At 38.5% G+C, this 22,121-nt stretch overlaps 3 protein-coding genes and 1 non-coding gene across 4 annotated transcripts; 2 read left to right on the top strand and 2 right to left on the bottom strand.

Annotated features, from left to right (window-relative positions):
- Window positions 1-318: 318 nt before the first annotated feature.
- Window positions 319-5,416, top strand: LOC119986931 (ribonuclease 2-like). The gene is made up of 4 exons (XM_038831621.1): window positions 319-630; window positions 3,679-3,898; window positions 4,104-4,264; window positions 5,348-5,416. The coding sequence occupies exons 1-4, from the start codon at window positions 319-321 to the stop codon at window positions 5,414-5,416; spliced, it is 762 nt and encodes a 253-aa protein (XP_038687549.1).
- A 5,693-nt stretch (window positions 5,417-11,109) lies between these two features.
- On the bottom strand, window positions 11,110-13,132 carry LOC119987470. Its single transcript, XM_038832394.1, has 2 exons — window positions 13,012-13,132; window positions 11,110-12,584 (listed from the first exon to the last, which is right to left on the bottom strand). Exon 2 carries the CDS (start codon window positions 12,577-12,579, stop codon window positions 11,419-11,421), a length of 1,161 nt encoding a protein of 386 aa, XP_038688322.1. The 5' UTR covers window positions 12,580-12,584; window positions 13,012-13,132; the 3' UTR covers window positions 11,110-11,418.
- Window positions 13,133-18,197: 5,065 nt separating this feature from the next.
- LOC119987596 lies at window positions 18,198-18,304 on the top strand. Its single transcript, XR_005465484.1, has one exon. It is a non-coding gene; the product is annotated as a small nucleolar RNA R71 (small nucleolar RNA).
- Window positions 18,305-20,767: 2,463 nt separating this feature from the next.
- On the bottom strand, window positions 20,768-22,022 carry LOC119986930 (protein ANTAGONIST OF LIKE HETEROCHROMATIN PROTEIN 1-like). The gene is made up of 2 exons (XM_038831620.1): window positions 21,293-22,022; window positions 20,768-21,222 (listed from the first exon to the last, which is right to left on the bottom strand). The coding sequence occupies exons 1-2, from the start codon at window positions 22,020-22,022 to the stop codon at window positions 20,768-20,770; spliced, it is 1,185 nt and encodes a 394-aa protein (XP_038687548.1).
- Window positions 22,023-22,121: the final 99 nt, after the last annotated feature.

The following is a 22,121-nucleotide window of genomic DNA, read 5'->3' as shown; positions in this document are numbered from 1 at the left end:
TAGTTGTCTAATAGTCTCTATCTTCTTAATTGGAAACTTTGAAATTATAATTGTCATAACATTTAGCAAAAGATAATTATTATCACAAGTGGGGTGCAAATGTCATATATACGTATATCATGCATGACGCACATGAAATTGTCTCATACACTTGAAATATCCATACAAACAAAGGAAATTTATCCATTAAAAAAAATACAAGGGAGATTAATGTGCATTAATTGTAATTGTTGTGCTATAAAAAGCCCTTTTTATTGCATAAAACAATACACTAATTAAGTTTAAGAGAGAGTTGAAACTTGTCCTACATCAAAACCAATGGCTAGAGAAGCCTGTCCTGGCAATACATTGCTTACATTCTTTCTTATGATCATAACTGTATTCTCAGCTTTCAATACAAAAACACAAATCCTAGCCCAAGCCCAAGGACCGTTTAGTTACTTAAAACTTAGTATCCAATGGCCCAAATCATTTTGCAATACAGGGAATTATAATTGTCGATACCCAATCAAAACCTATTTTACAGTAAATGGGTTTTGGCCAATGTATTGGTGGGATCACAGGGTTCCTCCCTATCATAAGCAAGATGGATGCACAAGAATTGTTCCACTAGAAAAAGGCAATATCACGGTATGAATTATTATTGCATTTGTTATTTTTCCCCTATTGGGTTTTTGTTCACATTTTTTTTGGAATTTTCTATCAGTATCCTCGATTTTTATCCATGACATATCAATTTCATAAGATTTTTTATTCTTTACATGACTCTCACTTTATGCGAGAACTCACTGTTTTTAACCCAAAAATTGTTCCCATTCAAATCGGATAAAAACCGAGATTTCGAAAAAATTTTGTTCTTTTTTCTTGCACAAACACTTGCCACACATCAATAACATATCCAAGCCTTCAACAGTATATTAAGATTTGTCTAAAAGCGTAGGTCTGGAAAAAACAATGAACCGAAAATCACAAAGCAAATAAAAAGGAAGAGAGAGAGGTGAGAGCTAGAGAGAGACGTGAGTTTAGGGAGAGAAAGAAGAGAAGCTTGCAGGTAGGAGATGATATAATGTGTATTAGGGTAAATTTATATATAAGGGTATTTTTTTACCAACAAAAAGTTAATTACTTATTGGTGCAATATGTCTTTGTTGGACCTATGGTCCTATATGTCTAATTTTGATGATATTAACTCATTTATAAATGATAATGAAACATTAAAGCAATATTTGATTTATATGAATTGAATTTAAATGACTATATATTTTTGAGATAGTGCTGGAAATTAAGTTTTGAAAACAAACATACATGGACTAAGTTAGAGCATCAATTTTCCAATTATCATATCTTAACCAACTTAGGTCCAAATGACTTGAAACTTGAACCACATGCACATGAAGGTTTAATATATGTTCTAGGACTATAATCATGAGAAATTAAGTGCATCACATATATATTTGGTCATATGCTTAAATTCCGCCAAAACTAGGTTTTACCTAATTTTGTGCATATGTGTTCTTTGTGAACGTGGTGAACCAAATGAACTCCGATTTAAATGAAATTTCGTGTGCATCTTATTTTCATCACTATGAACATATTTGATTTAGTAAAGTTCAAGAGAAAAGGTCATTTACACTGAGTTTGCAAAATGACTTTGAATTTACACTTAGAATTTATCGGTTTCACTATTAGTGATCTAATTGCTTGGTTGAGTGACCAAACGATTTCCGATTGTTATGAAATTTTACATGGACATTCTAATACATATAAAATGATTTATCATGCAGTAACATAAATTTTCTGGGTTGTTTTTCTAATGTAATTAACCTATGCGCTCTATATGAAGCTCTTTGAGCTTACATGCAATTGGGGAGTTCTACCTCCTATTTCCTTGTAGGTTAATCATCATTGTGGTCTCATATGGCTCAGAATTCAGTATGTTCAAGAATGGTCGAAGTCCTGTTTCTAAGAATGAGCTTGGAGCTCTAGGAAACTATGAAAAATCCTATATTTGCCAACTTTCCACTAAGGCACTTAATCAAGTTGAATGAATCAAACATTGAGGCTATTGGTTGTGGTCTTCATGGAGATACAACTCTTTTCAAACATGTGGGATAAACCTTGTCCTCTCTATCATTAGTGATATATTCTTCTTTGACATTTTCACTCAAGACATATGCTACCAAGAAAGTTAGGTTGGTGCAATCAAACAAGATCCTTGACATTTTCACTCAAGACATGTGCTACCAAGAAAGTTAGGTGCAATCAAACAAGATCCTTGACTAAGAGATCACTTTTGAAGTCTTTGATTCAAAATGAAGGGACAAGATGGCATAGTACAATCTACATCCATGGTTGAGAATTAAAGAGAGTTTGAATGGTCAAGATTTGAAGACATACATTGATCAAATGGTTGTGCATAAGACAACTTTCTTGCTTGCAATTTTTGACTTAAAAAAGGAGCATGTGCAACGTCTATATGCTCTATGGTGGAGATTTATTTGCTCAAATCATCAATGACCAAGATTAGGAGCTGCGATGGATGGTAGAGATCAACTCTTGAAGTTTGATCCAATGGCTGCAAGCATAGGAGAGAATTGCCTTTAAAAGAGGATCTTCCCTTTCATACAACTTGGAGAAGCAAATTGAAAATTATCCTTGAGAGAAACCTCTTGCTATCAAGTTCATCAATCATCAAGCTTTCTTGCTATTTGCTACAACAATCTTCTCCAATACAAGCCTCTACAATCAAGGACTTCTCACTACTCTTGCTTTTGCAAAAGGGAAGTTCCTATATCCTTTAGGCTTTGTTTGCTTACAATCTAAACCTCTCTTGTTCTTAAAATCCTATCTTTGAGAGTATTGCTGTAATCTTGAGAGTTCCACACCAAATACCTTTGAGGTAACCTGTGAGAACCTTGGCTGAAAATCTCATTGAGAAATTCCCTTTGTTAGGGGAAATTGTAAACATTGAAGTTTGAGGGAGTACTTAGAAACCCTTGGTGTAAGGAGCTTTGTGGGTCTCTTAAAACCACACCTTAGTGGAGTTGGGAAAATCCTAGGTTGGTGAATCTAGGTAGTAGACGTAGGAGAAGGGTCTCCGAACTACTATAAATCGCTGTGTTGATTTCTTTGTTTACTTGTTTATATTTACTACTTGTTTCAAACTGCAGGATTTTCAAAACCCTAATCTGTCCGAGATTAGCAGACTTACTTAAACTTTGAATTTTGATCTGAAATTTTTATATAGTGTTTATTAAGGTGTTGTGATATTGCATATAAAATTTTGTTGCATTTCGACATCATTTGATAGGTAAAACCTGAGTTGAAAAATCTGTGCGCAGTGTGTTGATTGAAAATCTGTTTTGTGCAAATCTTGATTATTTAATATTTGGTCATTCACTATATTGTATCACATCTTGCATTGGATTGAATATTGATTAGGATAATCATTAGAGTCCAAATTTGTGTGCTATGTGTTAATTGTCATTAATTTGTTTAAATTTAAAAAGGGATTCCAATTGGAATTTGGGGACACAATTCACCCCCCTCTTGTGTTAAATTCGATCCGTCAGTCTTGTCTTGAACTTAATGGTGCATTGTTTTTAGCTCAAGAAATTCTCAGTAAATTTCTCTATTTTCATTCATATTTTTGTTTATACATGTCACTACTGCAAACAGGAAAATTTGTTACATTCAATATTAGATGATATGAAGTGGTATTGGCCCGTTCTTAAGTACAAGGCAGAGATCTCACAAGAAGAAGGAAATGTAATTCTTTGGCGAAAAGAGTGGGAGGAACGTGGAATGTGTTATAATAATCCCGACTTCCCTTTAATATATTTTCAGGATACTATACATATGATAAAGAAATACAATGTGCTTGAAATGCTCGATGCAGGTACTATATATTTATAGAACACCGCTCTAGTACGGGATTGATCTGACACTATATATGTGTGGGCCCACACTTACAGCAACATGTATGGTGTAAGATGGATCCGTACTTGAGCATCAACATGTGTGTGTGTGATAACATTAGTATTATAATTTGATAAAAGTAATATTAATCTGCTTAAGTATGGTTACAATTATGAGAATCGCAGGAGAGATTCGTCCTGATAATGAAGAACATTTCGGACGTCATATGGTACAGTCTATCCATAATAGTACTGGAGCAGATCCTGAAATTGTTTGCAATGAAGATGCTAGCGGGAGTTTACAATTGCTGGGAGTTAACATATGTATAAGGAGGAATTTTAAGGAGGTAATTCCATGTCGAGGTAAATTTACCAATTGCGGAGATAAACGTAATCCAATAATACAGTTCCTGCTCCTTAATCAAAAAGGATATTATGTGTGCCCAAAATTTGATTCCAATGAAAAATATATTTCTCAATTCTCAATGGTATTTCAAATAAATAAAAACGACATAAATAAATTTCAGACCTCCTACTCTGGTTTGATTTGGTAATGAAGTAACTAGCCTTGAATTTGAATTTTCTTGTATTACCTAAATAATGTTGTGTTGTTGTCAATCCATTAAGTGATGAGTGTACTCCATCAAATATAACATATTTATCACGTGGTGGATTTCCGTTGATTTGACTTAATGCAATTCAGTTCGCTTGTTCTATAAGTAAGTGATAGTTTTATGATAAAATCATTGAGGTTTCTTCTTCTTCTTAATCAAAAAGAAAAGGAAAGATGAATATTATCCCATTTTTTATTAAGTACACCCCATTAACCCTTTAAAATTATACTAGAGTAGGGTGTATTTAGTAAAAAATGGGGTGCAAATAATGTTTATCAAAGGAAAATAAAAGTTGTCCTCTCTATTTTAATGCTGCTGCTTGAGCTTGGTACAAAGAATAACAATGAATTTTTGTACCAACAGTAGATCAGTTGATAATTTTTGTATCTTTTCATGAATTGTATCTATGAAAGTCCCAATATATATTGCACTAATTAGCAACTTGGCATTAGCCTAGTGATTATATTGTCGGGTTTAGAGGTGAAAGATCACTCAGGTCGGGCATTCAAATCATTGGGACATAATTTTTTGGGGTTTCTTGGGTAATGTGGGCCAAGGATATATGGCACGGGCCTATTTCCTCCGAGGGGTTAAGAGCCCTATTATGAGCCTCACCCCAGTCTTACTTACGCATTAAGAGCCCTATTCTATGGGTATGAGGTGGGCATCGCGGGTTTAAAATTGACCCAAGAATCATAAAGTGGTCATTGGGCTGGAGCCTTTCCAATCACCAAAATAAATGTGAAAGACATGTGAACCCTAATTCTCATGTGTTTGCAGTGACGCTAGACATGCCATTTTAATTCATTTAACCAGGCACACCCTCATGCTATTTTACCTCCTGTCAAACTCAACCTACCTACTTATGCCTACAAATTTAATTAAAACTTGCTACTTATGAATCAATAAACCTTCTAATAGCAGGAACTCATGATAAGTTATAACTTATAAGTTATTGATCCTCTCAAAGTCTTCAAAGTTCATTCAAGTTGGGCTTGGACAGAAAGCTGTCTCGACTTTCAAAACGGGCCGAGTTTGAGTTTTATTCAAAATAACCCACCCCGGACCGACATAAATGATTTTTTTTTAAATGGAGAGGGGGAATCCGAGCCCTGGTCGCGAGAGTAATATATACCTTCCTTACCATTGTAACTAGTGATTCGGGCGTGATTGACATAAATAATTAAAAAAAAAATATTTAATTAGGATTTATAACTTTAATTGGTAAATGACTTATAGTTGAATACTGCAATGTTGATGGGATCTTGGGTATGAAGTGTCGCTTATGTTGTCACGAATGTAGAGTCGGGGCCACTTGGGCGGGCTTGACTTCTCATTTGCATATTAAGGTCGAGCTCCTTAAATTAGGCCCAAATTTTCAAGCCGGGCTGGGCCCAGGCTCAACAAACATTTTTTATTTGTTAACCCTCCCAAACTCTTCAACCCAAATCTTCTCAATTTCTCCGAATCCAACCCCTCCCAACGCGTCTCAAAACATTTGCCAAGCATAGAACAGAAGCTTCCGTTGTGACATCGTTAGAACCATAAAAATATGACAGTCTTGTTGGGATTATACTACTATCCCAGTTAATTCAAGTAAGAACTGTTGGAACTTGTAGGTGAAAACGAAGTTGTTTTGGTGTTGTAGTTTTGTACCCGTCCGGACGGCTAACAATTTTTAGGCATTCTCGCTTCAATAGAACAGAGCCTGTCTAGACGGGCTAATTGTCCGTCCGAACTGCTGATGTACAACAGCAGCTTCAGGATTTCCAGTTTAGTTTTTTCGGGGTCTTTTGGGTGTTCTAGGGTTTCAGGTCACACGAAACTTCTCATATAGTATAAATAGATTATATGTTGTAAATCCTAAAGACTACAACAAAAAGTTAGACATATTCTTTTCTTTACGGTAACCCTTTGACAACAGTACCACTCACATTATACACATATCAGGCAGTATTTTTGTAATTATCTTTGTCACCACGCAGTTCTCCATCCACATAACCTTGCAACTTCACACTATCAATCCCAAAACATAGGTCCATACTCGTAGTACCTTGAAGATACCTCAAAATCCACTTCACTGCCTCAGAGTGTTGTTTTCCTGGATCATTCATGTATCGTGTCTTACTACTACGCCCACTACATGCGTATTTATATTCAATGGCTATCATACATGTCACATAGGATTAATATTGGAGGTAAAATAGCAAGATTTGTAATATTGCTTATATTTGTTGGAATAGTACAAATATTATAAATAATAATTATACTAATATCGAATTATGATGACAAATATATATATATCATATATGTATTTGATTTTATGTGCTCAACTGTAGCTTAATTCATCTCTCCGTGGTAAAATGACAAATAATAACTCACAAAACATTTAGCAAAAGATAATTATTAACTAGTGGGTATTTTTATGCACATGTCTATATATATATATATATATATAGATAGGGGGGTTGGCCTCTCCACATCATATATGACGCACATGAAATTGTCTCATACGCTACGAGACGAATCCATATAAACAAAGGAAATTCATGTGCATTACTTGGAATTGTGATCCTATAAACATTTAGCAAAAGATAATAATAATAAAAATTATTAGTGGGTATATATACACACATATATTTAATTAGAGGTGGCCTACCGATACGTAATATTGTCTCATACACTCCAGACATCCACAAAGAGTACTTTGTTTTAATTATGAATTACTACTGATTTTTAATTATTATGTTGTTTTTTACCTGGTGTGGTATTTCGATAACCTGTTTGATATCCACAAAGGAAATTCCTGAATTGCAGTTGTGGTCCTATAAAAAGCCCTTCTTTTGTTGCATAAACCAATACCACTAAACTAATGGCTGGAAAATCCTCTCCTGGCAGTGGCAATACATTGCTAATTACGTTGTTTCTTATGCTTATCACAACTGTATTTTTAGCAGGAACGTTAACTCACAACCGAGCCCAAGGTCAAGGTGAGTTTGATTTCTTAAACTTACTCTCCAATGGCCCAAATCGTATTGCAATAGAGGGAATTACAATTGTCGACTTCCAATCAAAGCCTATTTTACAATCATTGGTCTTAAGCCAACGTATAAGCCGGATCGTATTGTTCGTCCCTATCATCAGGAACCTGGATGCACGGACATTGGTCCACTAGGAAAAGGCAATATCACGGTGAGTATATATATATATATATAGTCGTGATTTTTTTTTTCTTGTTAAATAGGGATAAGTCCCAAAATAGGCCGTATACTTTGTAAAATTGATCGATTGTGCCATTTTTCTTTTTTTTTCGGGTCATTCAAGTCTTTATACTTTGAAGAATGGGCTAAAATGGCCTCATGTAACTTTCGTTGTAACGGAGCTAGGGTGACAGTTAACTAATTGAGCTAGATTTTTCGGATAAATTCTTATTTACTAATTAGGCAGATATGTGTCTTTAGCCAATGAAATGACGACACATGTCCCTCTTGTTCCTTTGCTATGAATTCACGACTTTCATCTCTGGTTTCTTTTCTTCTTCCTCTTGAAATCCTTAACCACAGCAACACTACAAGAACTAATATATTAAGAAATTCAATTCAAATAGAAATTAATTACTAAGAACCCTAAGACAGGTACTAATCGAAGATTTCTTCTCCCTCTAGATCTCTCAACATATCCAGTCTCTCTCTAAATCTCTTTTTTTGTTCACAATTCTCTCTCTCCAAATCTGTTATCTTCTTTATTTTTCACTGTATTTCCTAATCAGAGAATAATTTTCACCAAAAACCCAATCTATGCTTTCCAAGCCAAACTTGCGTAAGACAATGGAAAATTGGTGAGAATAACTTCTCAGTTTTTTTGTATTGATTAATTGATAACTTCTCCACTTGCTACAAGCGGTATTTATATAAGTAGTACAACCCTTCTAATACTTTTAGACTTAAGAAAACTACCCTTAATACGCAACCTCATATATGGTTGTTATTGTAAGAAAGGAAACATAATATTCTGACTATAATAATAATAGGAAACGTAGTAAAAGAACCCATAAACAATGGGTCCGTTTGGGAGTGTGGTGTATTTTTGTGCTGTGAGGTGAGGTGCTGTTAAGTAAAAAGTTGTGGTGCTGTGAGGTGAGTTCTGTTGAGAAAAAACGTTTGGACGTGCCAATAAAAAAACTGTGGTGAGTGTTGGGTCTAAATTAACCTTACTAGCAAGTGTACTAGTCGGCGACTACAGCACAATGATAAGCAAGGGTCGAATCCACAGGGACGGTGTTATGTTTAATCCAAATGTCTATTTGTATGTATATATGGACAATGCAATCAAAAGTAAAATTCAACTCAAGATTGTTTGGTTTGGTAATTAAACTAAAACAAGCAAAGAGCAAAGTGTTTTTGGTATTTTCTTAGAATTAGGATGCAACTAATGCAAATGAGATGATTTAACAAATATGAGATGAACACCAAGGCTTCGGAATCCCCCTTGGGAAATGACTTGGAATGACATAAATTCACACACATATTTGCTAATTCGGGCATAACGAATCCGTACCTAAGTCGGTTTTAGCGCACTTAAGCCAAATCTCCCTAAAATCGATTACTAGCCATCTTATTGGTCTAGGTCGGATATTCCTAAATACATTCTAGCCATCTTATTGGTCTAAACATGCATAGGAATTTATGGAGTTCTATGGAGATTAGGATTCATACAAAATTGTCACCTAATTAAAGGGAGACACATTCATAATCAAGTGTTTCAAGAAGCATAATCTACTTGACATATTATTGTCTAAGCAAATTCTCCAAACAATTTCATCCAAAAACCTAAAGTGTTGGCCAAACACCACAAGCATGAAGAAATTGCAATCAAACATAGAAACACAAGATTTATACCCAAATCAACTCATATATATGTAAATCAAGTCATAAACAAAGTCATCAAACCCAAGGCTTCATCCTAGCCTTGGCACAAGAGATTTAGTTACACATAATGAGAGAAAAACACAAAAGGAGAGATGAGAAAATCATGAATAAACCCAATTAGTTGAGTAGATCCAAGTTGAGCTGAAGAATCTCTCCTCCTAGCTCCAAGAATCGCCTTCCCCCTCTGGTTTCGCTCCCCAGAAAATCAGTTCTAGGTTCAAAAGTGTCCTGCGGCTCGGCAAGTTCGCGAATTAAAACATCCCAAAAAACTGTCTTGTGCGCCTAGGCGCGTTGTATTCACGCCTAGGCGCACCACGCCTAGGCGCACGCCTAGGCGCACGCCTAGGCGCAATCCTAGGCGTGCACAACTTCAAATTCACGCCCCAACTCGCTGGACTGGGCGTGCACAAGTGATACTGGGCGTGCACAAATATTGCGCCTAGGCGTGGAATGCTTCCAAAATCTCCATACGACGTCCGATTTGCACGATTTTAGCGTCTACGGAAAGCTTGAGATGTCTAGTTTCCAATGCCTTTTATTTCGCTTGATTCCGATAACGTGACAAAAAGTTATAAGTATTTGAACACACGAAGGTCGGTGGACATTTTCTTCAGTTCAGCCCTTTTTTCATCACTTTTCATCCAAACCGCAATCAACCTATCAAAAAATACAAATCAAAACATAAATACACTCATTATTTATTTAAATGAAGCTTAAGAGGGGGAGATTCCTACCAAAAACAATAGGTATTATCACACCTATCAAACACCCCACACTTAAACCTTACTTGTCCTCAAGTAAAACTAGATTAAGTACATGTACCACTAACATCTTAACTCACTAACGCAGGAATCGCGGTTGCATTTAGCATATGCAACAAGCCTTTAAACCCCTAGGTGTCCCTAGTGGAGGAGTTGTGTCTCCTGAGGGCTTACAAGAACGACACCCACAAACGTTTCAGTCCCAAGATATCAAACACCCCACACTTCATCCGCATGATATACTCATGGAAAATTTTCAGCCTACTCAATTAAATATATATTTTTTTTTAGATGGCATGCAGTGCTAAGAGGAAATGCATAAAAATGTGGCTTCCAAGAGTTTATACATGCTAAACATAGTCACATTCCAAGAATCCCAAGAACAACCAAACAATGATACCAAGGCACATTTATTTATATACATACTACTCTGTCTAAAGGTTTTCTCTTTTTTTTTTATCTAGAACCGTGCAATGCTCACTCCATTAAACTTTCTAGTCAACCCATGTAGCGAGTTCTCAACCAATGACTCCCAACCAGTAGGTTTAGGGCATTAGGTGACAAAGCACCCCTCGGATCAATTTCTCGAGTTGACAAGGTTTCGAAGTTAAGCAGGCCTAGTATGTTCATCATGACTGCCTCACCTTTTTACGCGAAACTCAAGTTGGTTAGACAAGAGCCCCGGTTACTCAGCAAAAACACATGAGCGGAACATGATTTTCATCATTTTCAAGCTTTTTTTTTTTTTTTTTTTTTTTTTTTTTTTTTTTTTTTTTTTTTTTACTTGTATACAAATAACTAGTGCCAATGATATTACTGAAATGATGTTCTAGCTCATCTAAGAGAAAATCCACATTCAACACATATATCCAACCAAGTCATACCCCACTACATTTCAATGCAAGTGAATCAATTTCGTAAATAATCAAGTAGGCATCAATGATTCCTCAAGCATATAAGGGGACAAGATGGGTTCGCAACTTAAATATGAAACATAAGGGAGTCCATCCACGCACAGATTAACAGAAAATAAGAGGGCATCATCCATAGTACTTGACCTTAATAACAGCAGCATAAAATAAGACTACCCAACCACCCCACTGTTAGAACAAGCTTTGTCCTCAAAGCATAAGAGAGGAATAATCGGGACAAAATAAAATGGATGACAAGCGTAGAACAATACAACCTGCAGGGGAAACTACTGAGTGGGTCCACCAGAGGTCTTGCGGCGAACATAAGTGAGATTTTTGTCGCGCCGCATCTCCTGGAGCATGGATAGGACATCAGTAATCTGCTGACCCTGAGTCTGGAACTGCTGCTGGACATACTCAGCATGAGACTGGAAAGTGTGCTCAAGACGAGTCAGCTGGTCGCTCATCTCCTTGATCCGAGTATCATGATCAGCAGCATCGGCATCACTCGGAGCGGTATCCTCCTCCTCGCCATCCTCGTCCTCCTCCGCAAACTGCTGCACACCCGGAGCATATCGAGCTCTCCCAGCAGGGGCAGAGCGAATACGAGCTATACTAATACGCCAGTTGCTCAAATCATACGCCTCCATGGGAAGAGAGACAGACTGCAGAGTCAGAGGTAGCACCTGGAGATATGTCAGCAAGCGAGTGATGATCCGCGGCAGAAAGAGCCTCTTCACCTTGACTTTGGTGTCCTCCACGCTCCTACGGATAGCCAAAAAAGACTGAATATAATAGTGGCCAAGATCAAACCAAGTACCAGTCCAGATACAATAAAGAATCTCCAAGGCCTCCTCCCTCCTCTCACTCTGGTGCCCAGTTGGCCATAAGTTACCATGCACTAGCCGGTCCACAAGATACATAACCTGCGGAAGAGCAGATTTCCGAACAAATTTTCCCCGCCGACCAGTAAAATGTTGGACCATCCACTCATGATCCTCCAGCTGGGCAGAAGGAATAGGTGGCTGGAAACCACTATCAGGAGGCTGGGAAGTAGGATGTCCAATACTGGCACTAACATCAGCAGCAGAAAAAGTAATCATCCCGGAAGGCAATATAGCTTGGTAGAGGCCAGGCCCTGTGGCTTCCACGGTGCGATAGAATGCACGCACCAGGCTTGGATAGACCGGAACATCAGCAGCAGAAGAAACATCCGGGGTAGCAATGAAAGAACAAAAGTGGCGGAGCCGGCCGAAAGGCTCACTTCTTACCCCAACCTTGTTCAACAGATCAGCAGATAAATATACCTCCGGCACAAGAGTAGCAATGTCAAAGTAATCAATGGCAGCTCCAGAAGTAGACCCCTCTGTTGCAGGAGGTGGCTGAGGTGTTGTGAACCGAGAAGTGCGCTTCTTGCGCATGGATGCCACTAGCTTTTGACGCGGCATAATTACTGCAAAAGCAATGTAAAACAATTAAGAATAGCAGGGATAATCATTAACGCAATACTGCACAGAAAGATGACAAAAGATGGTATGAGATAAGACCAACTCACGCCTAGGCGTGAGTGAACCACGCCTAGGCGAACTCACGCCTAGGCGTGAGGGAACCACGCCTAGGCGTGGTCCCTTCTTCCCCAACACGCACGGGTTGCCATGGCAACCCGAGCTTCAAGCACCAAATCCCACACTTTGTACACAAAAACAGCAGATCAGGCAACCAATATGTCCTACATGACTCAGAATGAGAGAATCAACCAAGATATCCCATACTTTAGCCCTAAACTTCCAAAAATTAGGAGATGCCATTGCCAAACTTTGCAATTCTCTCACTTCAATTCTTGCTTGGAATAGAGCAAGCATAGAGAAACTATTACATACCTGATGCGCTTAGATTGTCGCTTAGGCGAGGATTGGAGAGGTGCGCCTAGGCACGCGGTAGAGAGAAAGCTCGGCGTGGGTATGTGACTGTGTACAGATTGTGTGGTATATAATGAAGAGTTTTTTTTTTTTTTTTTTTTTTTTTTTTTTAAATAGACACGCCCAGGCGTGGATTGTCCACGCCTAGGCGTGGTGATAAGTTGCGCCTAGGCGTGGATATGCACGCCTAGGCGTGGTCTGGCTGTAACATATTGCCCAGAAATTTCAATTTTCCTGCAGCCAGATTTCAGCACATGCAAACTAACATCCACACAAAATTTTTGCCAATAAAAATAGAATGATAAAGAAGAAAAGGATACACAAAAGGATATACTGCATTGGGTTGCCTCCCAAATAGCGCTAAGTTTAATGTCTTCAGCCAGACGTGGCGGTGCTAAGATCTTCAAAGGGATGGAGGATCTTCCAAGCGTAACTTGTACTTTTCCATATCAAAAGAGGTCTCAAAATAGGGCTTGAGGCGGTGACCATTTACTTGCTGCTCAAAACTTGTGCGAGGGTCCTTGATAAATACAGAGCCATAAGGAAGAACTTTAATCACCTCATACGGACCACTCCACCTTGATCGAAGCTTTCCCGGAAAAAATCGAAGGCGAGCATTATACAGCAAGACTTTTTGACCTGCTTCAAATACCTTCCTTGAGATATGTTTATCATGAAAGAGTTTGGTCTTTTCCTTGTAGATTTTAGCATTCTCATAGGAGTCATTCCGCAGCTCATCAAGCTCATTAAGTTGGAGCTTCCTCATATTGCCAGCTTCCTGGAGATCAAAGTTCAAAACCTTGATTGCCCAGTATGCTCGATGTTGCAGCTCTACCGGTAAATGACAAGGCTTCCCAAAGACTAACCGGTAAGGAGACATGCCAATAGGAGTCTTAAAAGCAGTCCGATAAGCCCAAAGAGCATCATTAAGCTTAATACTCCAGTCCTTTCTACTAGAAGAAACCGTCTTCTCAAGAATATGTTTGATCTCCCGGTTCGATATCTCCACCTGGCCACTCGTTTGCGGGTGGTAAGGTGTAGCAACCTTGTGAGTTACCCCACATTTTTTCATCAACTTCTCAAAGTACTTGTTGCAAAAATGCGATCCACCATCACTAATAATAGCTCTTGGAGTTCCAAACCTTGCAAAGATCATATTTTTCAAGAAATGCAAAACCACACCATGATCATTGGTTTTGCACGGTAGAGCTTCAACCCATTTACTCACATAATCAACCGCCACCAAAATATATAGATTTCCATGGGAATTGGGGAATGGACCCATGAAGTCAATCCCCCACACATCAAATAGCTCAATAGTCAATATGTTGTTCAATGGCATTTGATCTCTTGCTGAAATATTCCCGGTTCGTTGGCATCGATCACACGTCAAACAGAAAGAATGAGCATCTTTGAACAGAGAGGGCCAATAAAATCCACATTGAAGTACCTTGGCAGAAGTTTTCTTCCCCCCAAAATGCCCTCCACACACATGAGAGTGGCAAAAGTGAAGAACACTTTCTTGCTCATTAACCGGAATACATCGTCTGATAATCTGATCAGGACAACATCTGAATAAATAAGGATCATCCCAATAGTAATATTTGATGGAGGATAGAAACTTGTTTTTCTCATGTGTGGTCATACCCGGAGGTAACTTCCGGCTTACCAGATAATTAACGATATCTGCATACCAAGGAACTTCCTCGACCTCAAATAAATGCTCATCTGGAAAGGTCTCATTGAAATCCATATCTCTTTCACCGTTTTCCTTGATAGCGAGCCGAGAGAGATGATCAGCAACTACATTCTCACACCCCTTTTTATCCCGAATCTCCAAATCAAACTCTTGGAGAAGCAGTACCCAACGAATGAGCCGTGGCTTGGAGTCTTTCTTTGACAATAAATACCGCAATGCTGCATGGTCAGAGTAGACAATCACTTTAGAGCATGCTAAATATTGACGAAACTTGTCCAAGGCAAAAACAATAGCCAACAACTCTTTCTCGGTGGTGGTATAATTGACTTGAGCATCATTGAGTGTTTGGCTTGAATAATATATAACATGAGACTTCTTGTCAACTCGTTGACAAAGCACTGCTCCAATGGCAAAGTCAGAAGCATCGCACATAATTTCAAATGGCAAAGAAAAATCTGGAGGCATCATAATTGGAGCGGTAGTAAGTTTCTCTTTCAACAAATCGAATGCCCTCATACAAGCTTCATCGAATAGAAAAACTGCATCTTTGGCCAAAAGGTTGCATAAAGGCCTAGCAATTTTAGAAAAATCTTGAATGAACCTCCTATAGAACCCTGCATGTCCCAGAAAAGAACGAATTCCTTTCACATTAATCGGAGGAGGAAGCTTCGATATAAGCTCTATCTTTGCCGGATCAACTTCAATCCCATTTTTGGAGATAATATGCCCCAACACATTTCCTCGTTGCACCATAAAGTGGCATTTTTCCCAATTTAGCACCAAATTGGTTTCTTCACATCTCCTCAACACAATAGATAGATTTTGAAGGCAATTGTCAAAACTTGACCCAAAGACAGAAAAATCATCCATAAATATCTCAATAAAACGCTCCACCATGTCAGAGAAGATGCTTATCATGCAACGCTGAAATGTTGCAGGAGCATTGCATAAGCCAAAAGGCATCCGACGGTAAGCAAATGTTCCAAATGGACAAGTGAAAGTAGTCTTGTCTTGATCTTCGGGAGCAATGGCAATTTGGTTATAACCAGAATAACCATCCAGGAAGCAATAATACTCATGCCCTGCCAGTCTCTCAAGCATCTGATCAATAAAAGGTAATGGGAAGTGATCTTTTCGGGTAGCTAAATTCAGTTTCCGATAATCAATACAAACTCGCCATCCCGTGACCTTCCGAGTAGGAATAAGCACATTGTTCTCATTAGCTTCGACAGTAATCCCAGATTTCTTCGGCACAAGATGGACTGGACTCACCCATTTGGAATCAGAAATAGGATAAATAACGCCAACATCCAAGAGCTTCAAAATCTCACTCCGGACAACTTCTTTCATGTTTGGATTTAATCTTCTTTGTCCCTCTCTAGTGGCTTTAGTTCCGTCCTCCATCAAAATGCGATGCATGCACACAGAGGGGCTAATGCCACGAATATCCGCAATGGTCCACCCAATTGCACTCTTGTATTCCCTGAGAACACGGAGCAATTTCTCTTCTTCCAAGAGAGAAAGATTAGAAGAAATAATAACAGGAAGAGTTTTAGAGTTACCTAAGAATGCATATCGCAAATGTGCGGGCAAAGGCTTCAACTCTAGCTCTGGCGGACTCACTATAGATGGTACTAGCTTCTCAAGATTTGGAGAGTCCCTCAAATTTTCAAAGGTCGGACGCCACTTGTGTTGATAACTAGGAGAAGCCTCAAACATGTTTACAACTTCTTGAGTATCATTGTCCAGAGTCCTCTCAATATCTCCCACTAGAAAAGCTTCCAAAGCAATGGTTTTATCATTTCTATGCAGCTCCATGTCGACTCTTCTATCCACCACATCCACCCAAAAACAAGTCTTTGAATCATTAGAATGTCTCATGGCCTCAAAGAGCCGAAACTGAATAGTTTTATCAAAGACTGTCATAGTGAGAACTCCCATCTTGACATCAATGATGGTGTTGGTGGTTGCCATAAAACCGCGGCCTAGAATGATTGGTACATCTTTTCCCGGATTAGGTTCACCCTCCATATCAAGCACTAGAAAATCCACCGGAATAACAAACTCTCCCACCTTCACTAGAACATCTTCAACTAGCCCAAAAGGATGCACTAAAGAGCGATCCGCTAATTGGAGAGTGACTGATGTTGGTTTCAACTCACCGATCTTCAATGTAGTGTAAACAGAATAAGGCATGATATTCACACTCGCACCAAGATCCATCAAGGCTTTTTCAATTTCTTTCTCTCCAATAATACAAGGAATGGTAAAGCTACCCGGATCTTTTAATTTGGGTGGGAGCTTCTTTTGTAAAATAGCACTTGTCTCTTCGGAGAGAAATACTTCTTCATGATCACCAATCTTTCTTTTGTTAGTGCACAACTCCTTCAAAAATTTTGCATATGCGGGAATAGACTTAATTGCCTCAATAAGTGGAATATTAATCTCTACTTTCTTCAAAACTTCAAAAATGTCCCGATTATACTTGTGTTTTTTAGCCGGTGCAAGACGAGATGGAAAAGGCACTGTTGGAATAACCTCTTCTTCCGGCTTTTCCTTCTCAACATGAGGTGTGGTGGGAGCACTCGGTACCACCACTGTAGGTTCATCATGACTCTCACCATCAAGCCCTTTATATTCAATCTTGTTGTCCACCTTTTTCCCACTTCGCAAGACAGTAATAGCATTAGCATCTTCATGCTGTTTAGGATTTACCTCAGGTTGACTTGGAAGCTTTCCCGGTTGTCTTTCACTCAAAGCCTGAGCAAGTTGTCCTACTTGCATTTCAAGCTTTGCGATGGACTGAGTATTGCTGGAAACAGTTTGTTGCAACTGAGTCATTGAATTGCTCATCTCTGCTTGAGAATGCTGCATTGTGACTTGTGATTGAGCAAGTTGGGTGATAAGGTCCTCCATAGCAGACTTCTTTGCATCTTGAGAAGGTGGTCCTTGTCGTGGAGCTTGCCAAGGTCTGGGCCCTTGATTGAAATTCTGGGATGAAGCATAGGAGAAATTTGGGTGATTCTTCCATCCTGGGTTATATGTGTGAGAAAATGGATCATTCTGCTGCCTATGAAAAGGTTGAACTGCATTAACTTCAGCTTCAGGAAATGTCCCACTTCTAGAACATACATGAGTAGGATGATCGGTGCCTCCACAAATGCCACAAGGCTCCAAATTTCTGCTCAGCAAAGTTACTACCGCATCCAATTTCCTAGCCACAGACGCCATCTCTGAATTTGAAGCACTAGCCTCATAAACCATATGTCTAGGAGCATCAAGATCACGATTATCCCATTGTGAGGAATTTGCTACCACAGTCTCAATAATTTCATTGGCTTCAGTCGGTTCCTTAGCCATAATATTTCCTCCAGCAGCTGCATCTAACCTATGGCGGCATTCATCAGCCAGATGTTGGTAAAAGTATGATATAATCTGCCATGGCAAGAATTGATGATGTGGGCAACCAATCAATAAAGTTTTATATCGCTCCCAAGCCTTAAAAAGTGGTTCTCCCTTGTTCTGTCTGAAATGGAAAATCTGATCCCGAAGCCTCTGTGTCCTTGATTGAGTATAGAACTTCTGAATAAACTTAGCAGAAAGTTGATCCCAAGAAGTGATAGAATTTGGTGGCAAAGTCTTGAACCAGATCTTAGCACTTTCCTTAAGAGAAAAAGGAAAAAGCTTCAACCGTATGAATTCTTCAGATATGCCTTGAATTTTTTGAGTGCCACAAATTTCCAGAAAATTATCAATGTGATCACTAGCATCTTGATTTTCCGCTCCTGAGAATGATGGGAGCATGTTAATCACATGACATTTAAGCTCATAAGATAGATTTGGCGGAATGGTTGGTAATATGATGCAAGATTGTCTAGTAGAGAATTGTGGCATAGAGTAGTCCATGATTGTGACCGGAGCATTTGCATTGTTGGCATTATTGCCAACTTCCTCACGATTCTCAGCCATGCTTAACTTCGAAACCTTGTCAACTCGAGAAATTGATCCGAGGGGTGCTTTGTCACCTAATGCCCTAAACCTACTGGTTGGGAGTCATTGGTTGAGAACTCGCTACATGGGTTGACTAGAAAGTTTAATGGAGTGAGCATTGCACGGTTCTAGATAAAAAAAAAAGAGAAAACCTTTAGACAGAGTAGTATGTATATAAATAAATGTGCCTTGGTATCATTGTTTGGTTGTTCTTGGGATTCTTGGAATGTGACTATGTTTAGCATGTATAAACTCTTGGAAGCCACATTTTTATGCATTTCCTCTTAGCACTGCATGCCATCTCCAAAATGTTGGCGACTACAGCACAATGATAAGCAAGGGTCGAATCCACAGGGACGGTGTTATGTTTAATCCAAATGTCTATTTGTATGTATATATGGACAATGCAATCAAAAGTAAAATTCAACTCAAGATTGTTTGGTTTGGTAATTAAACTAAAACAAGCAAAGAGCAAAGTGTTTTTGGTATTTTCTTAGAATTAGGATGCAACTAATGCAAATGAGATGATTTAACAAATATGAGATGAACACCAAGGCTTCGGAATCCCCCTTGGGAAATGACTTGGAATGACATAAATTCACACACATATTTGCTAATTCGGGCATAACGAATCCGTACCTAAGTCGGTTTTAGCGCACTTAAGCCAAATCTCCCTAAAATCGATTACTAGCCATCTTATTGGTCTAGGTCGGATATTCCTAAATACATTCTAGCCATCTTATTGGTCTAAACATGCATAGGAATTTATGGAGTTCTATGGAGATTAGGATTCATACAAAATTGTCACCTAATTAAAGGGAGACACATTCATAATCAAGTGTTTCAAGAAGCATAATCTACTTGACATATTATTGTCTAAGCAAATTCTCCAAACAATTTCATCCAAAAACCTAAAGTGTTGGCCAAACACCACAAGCATGAAGAAATTGCAATCAAACATAGAAACACAAGATTTATACCCAAATCAACTCATATATATGTAAATCAAGTCATAAACAAAGTCATCAAACCCAAGGCTTCATCCTAGCCTTGGCACAAGAGATTTAGTTACACATAATGAGAGAAAAACACAAAAGGAGAGATGAGAAAATCATGAATAAACCCAATTAGTTGAGTAGATCCAAGTTGAGCTGAAGAATCTCTCCTCCTAGCTCCAAGAATCGCCTTCCCCCTCTGGTTTCGCTCCCCAGAAAATCAGTTCTAGGTTCAAAAGTGTCCTGCGGCTCGGCAAGTTCGCGAATTAAAACATCCCAAAAAACTGTCTTGTGCGCCTAGGCGCGTTGTATTCACGCCTAGGCGCACCACGCCTAGGCGCACGCCTAGGCGCACGCCTAGGCGCAATCCTAGGCGTGCACAACTTCAAATTCACGCCCCAACTCGCTGGACTGGGCGTGCACAAGTGATACTGGGCGTGCACAAATATTGCGCCTAGGCGTGGAATGCTTCCAAAATCTCCATACGACGTCCGATTTGCACGATTTTAGCGTCTACGGAAAGCTTGAGATGTCTAGTTTCCAATGCCTTTTATTTCGCTTGATTCCGATAACGTGACAAAAAGTTATAAGTATTTGAACACACGAAGGTCGGTGGACATTTTCTTCAGTTCAGCCCTTTTTTCATCACTTTTCATCCAAACCGCAATCAACCTATCAAAAAATACAAATCAAAACATAAATACACTCATTATTTATTTAAATGAAGCTTAAGAGGGGGAGATTCCTACCAAAAACAATAGGTATTATCACACCTATCAGTGAGGTGAGGTGAGGTGCAGTTTAGTGTTTGGATGAACAAAAATGTTGTGAGGTGAGTTGATATAAGTTGTAATAAATAATTATTTATGTTATAAATTCTAATAAATCATTTTTTATGTTTTACTATTATATCTGTTAAGTAATATTTTTTATGATGCTATTTTTTTAATAATAATATCAAATTGGGAGTTTCTTTAGATCTAATTTATATATAATCTATTTAAAAATGAAATACAAATTTGCTTATGTTGCACTACAAATCATATAACTCGGCTGCAATCATATCGCGTAAAGTGATCATCTCTAAATCTTCATTTAACTGTAAAGGATCCCCATTTTCCATCGGAGTACCAAAGTCGTCGTCATTTGCAATGACCACCGATTCATTACCATATGCGAGGAAATCTTCATCTTCAATTACGTTCATTCGAATAAAGTTGTGCAATGCCATGCATGCAGCAACAATCTTTATCTGAGTGTCAAATTTATATGACGGCATCCGAGTTAGGATCAACCATTTCTTCTTTAATACACCAAATGTACGCTCAATCACACTTCGTAGGGAAGAATGCGCATGGTTGAATGCTTCTCGGGGGCCTGATGCTTGTGGGCCATTGCGAAAGACCTCTAGGTGGTATCTCTGCCCTTTATATGGCGCAAGGTATCCCCTCTGATTTGGATATCCGGCATCAACTAAGTAGTACTTCCCTACATTAATCAAATTTATAGTTAGTGGTAAAAAAAATATTAATAAAAATAACAAATGCATAAAGTTTACCTGTGGGAGGGTGAGGGAAATTGCTATGTACATCTGATAAAACTTTATTGAATATTCGTGAATCGTGCGCCGACCCTTCCCATCCACCACACACAAACGTGAATAGCATGTCGAAATCACATACCGTCATAACATTCTGGGTTGTCACTCCTTTCCTCCCAATATATGGAATACGTTCTTCAGGAGGCACCACTGCAGCTATGTGTGTACCATCAATTGCTCCAATGCAATCCTTAAAAAAAGGATTAAACTTGTCATTTTCTGTGATTTGTCGGGGAGTGACACTAAACTCGGGATCTCTAGGCCTTATAATATCCCTGGACATTCTTATTATGCTTTCCAACACTTTGTGAAATTGACGATGAATTGTCTCACCGGAATGTTGAAAGCGATCCTGCACTGCCCTAGTACTAACCCCTTGTGCTATGATATATATGAACATGGCAACCATCTCTCTCAATCCAACGTTACGTGATGCCACTAATCCATACTTTGTTGACAATTCATTGCACAAATCAAGAAAGACACATTTTTCCATCCTCAATATAGATAACGATTTGATTCGATTACCTCGAAGTAAATCTGTTATCCATTTATGACCAGACAATTGAGAAGTCCAACACTTTTGACGTGGCGCGGCATATGTCAGTTCACTAATGGCTACCACAGCACCTAAAATGCATGCATCTGTAATGAACTCATCATCATCCCAATTATCATCATTTGCCATTACCTGTTAGAGATACAATATAAGTATCGATTATTGAAATATAAACAAATTAATTTGAGTTACCAGATCTGTTAAAACCAAACATATAGTTGAAATTGC

Source organism: Tripterygium wilfordii, chromosome 20 (genome assembly GCF_013401445.1).
Source record: "Tripterygium wilfordii isolate XIE 37 chromosome 20, ASM1340144v1, whole genome shotgun sequence".
Classification (NCBI taxonomy): Eukaryota; Viridiplantae; Streptophyta; class Magnoliopsida; order Celastrales; family Celastraceae; genus Tripterygium; species Tripterygium wilfordii.
The sequence above is the reverse complement of the archived record's forward strand: the minus strand, read 5'-3'. Positions and strand labels throughout refer to the sequence as shown.

Coding starts and splice junctions, on each gene's coding strand:
- LOC119986930 (XM_038831620.1), bottom strand. CDS start 22,022: ATGGCAAATGATGATAATTGGGATGATGATGAGTTCATTACAGATGCA. Junction 21,223..21,292: donor TTTCCCTCACCCTCCCACAG/GTAAACTTTATG, acceptor TGATTAATGTAG/GGAAGTACTACTTAGTTGAT.
- LOC119986931 (XM_038831621.1), top strand. CDS start 319: ATGGCTAGAGAAGCCTGTCCTGGCAATACATTGCTTACATTCTTTCTT. Junction 3,899..4,103: donor GCTTGAAATGCTCGATGCAG/GTACTATATATT, acceptor TGAGAATCGCAG/GAGAGATTCGTCCTGATAAT. Junction 4,265..5,347: donor TAAGGAGGAATTTTAAGGAG/GTAATTCCATGT, acceptor TCATTTAACCAG/GCACACCCTCATGCTATTTT.
- LOC119987470 (XM_038832394.1), bottom strand. CDS start 12,579: ATGCCGCGTCAAAAGCTAGTGGCATCCATGCGCAAGAAGCGCACTTCT.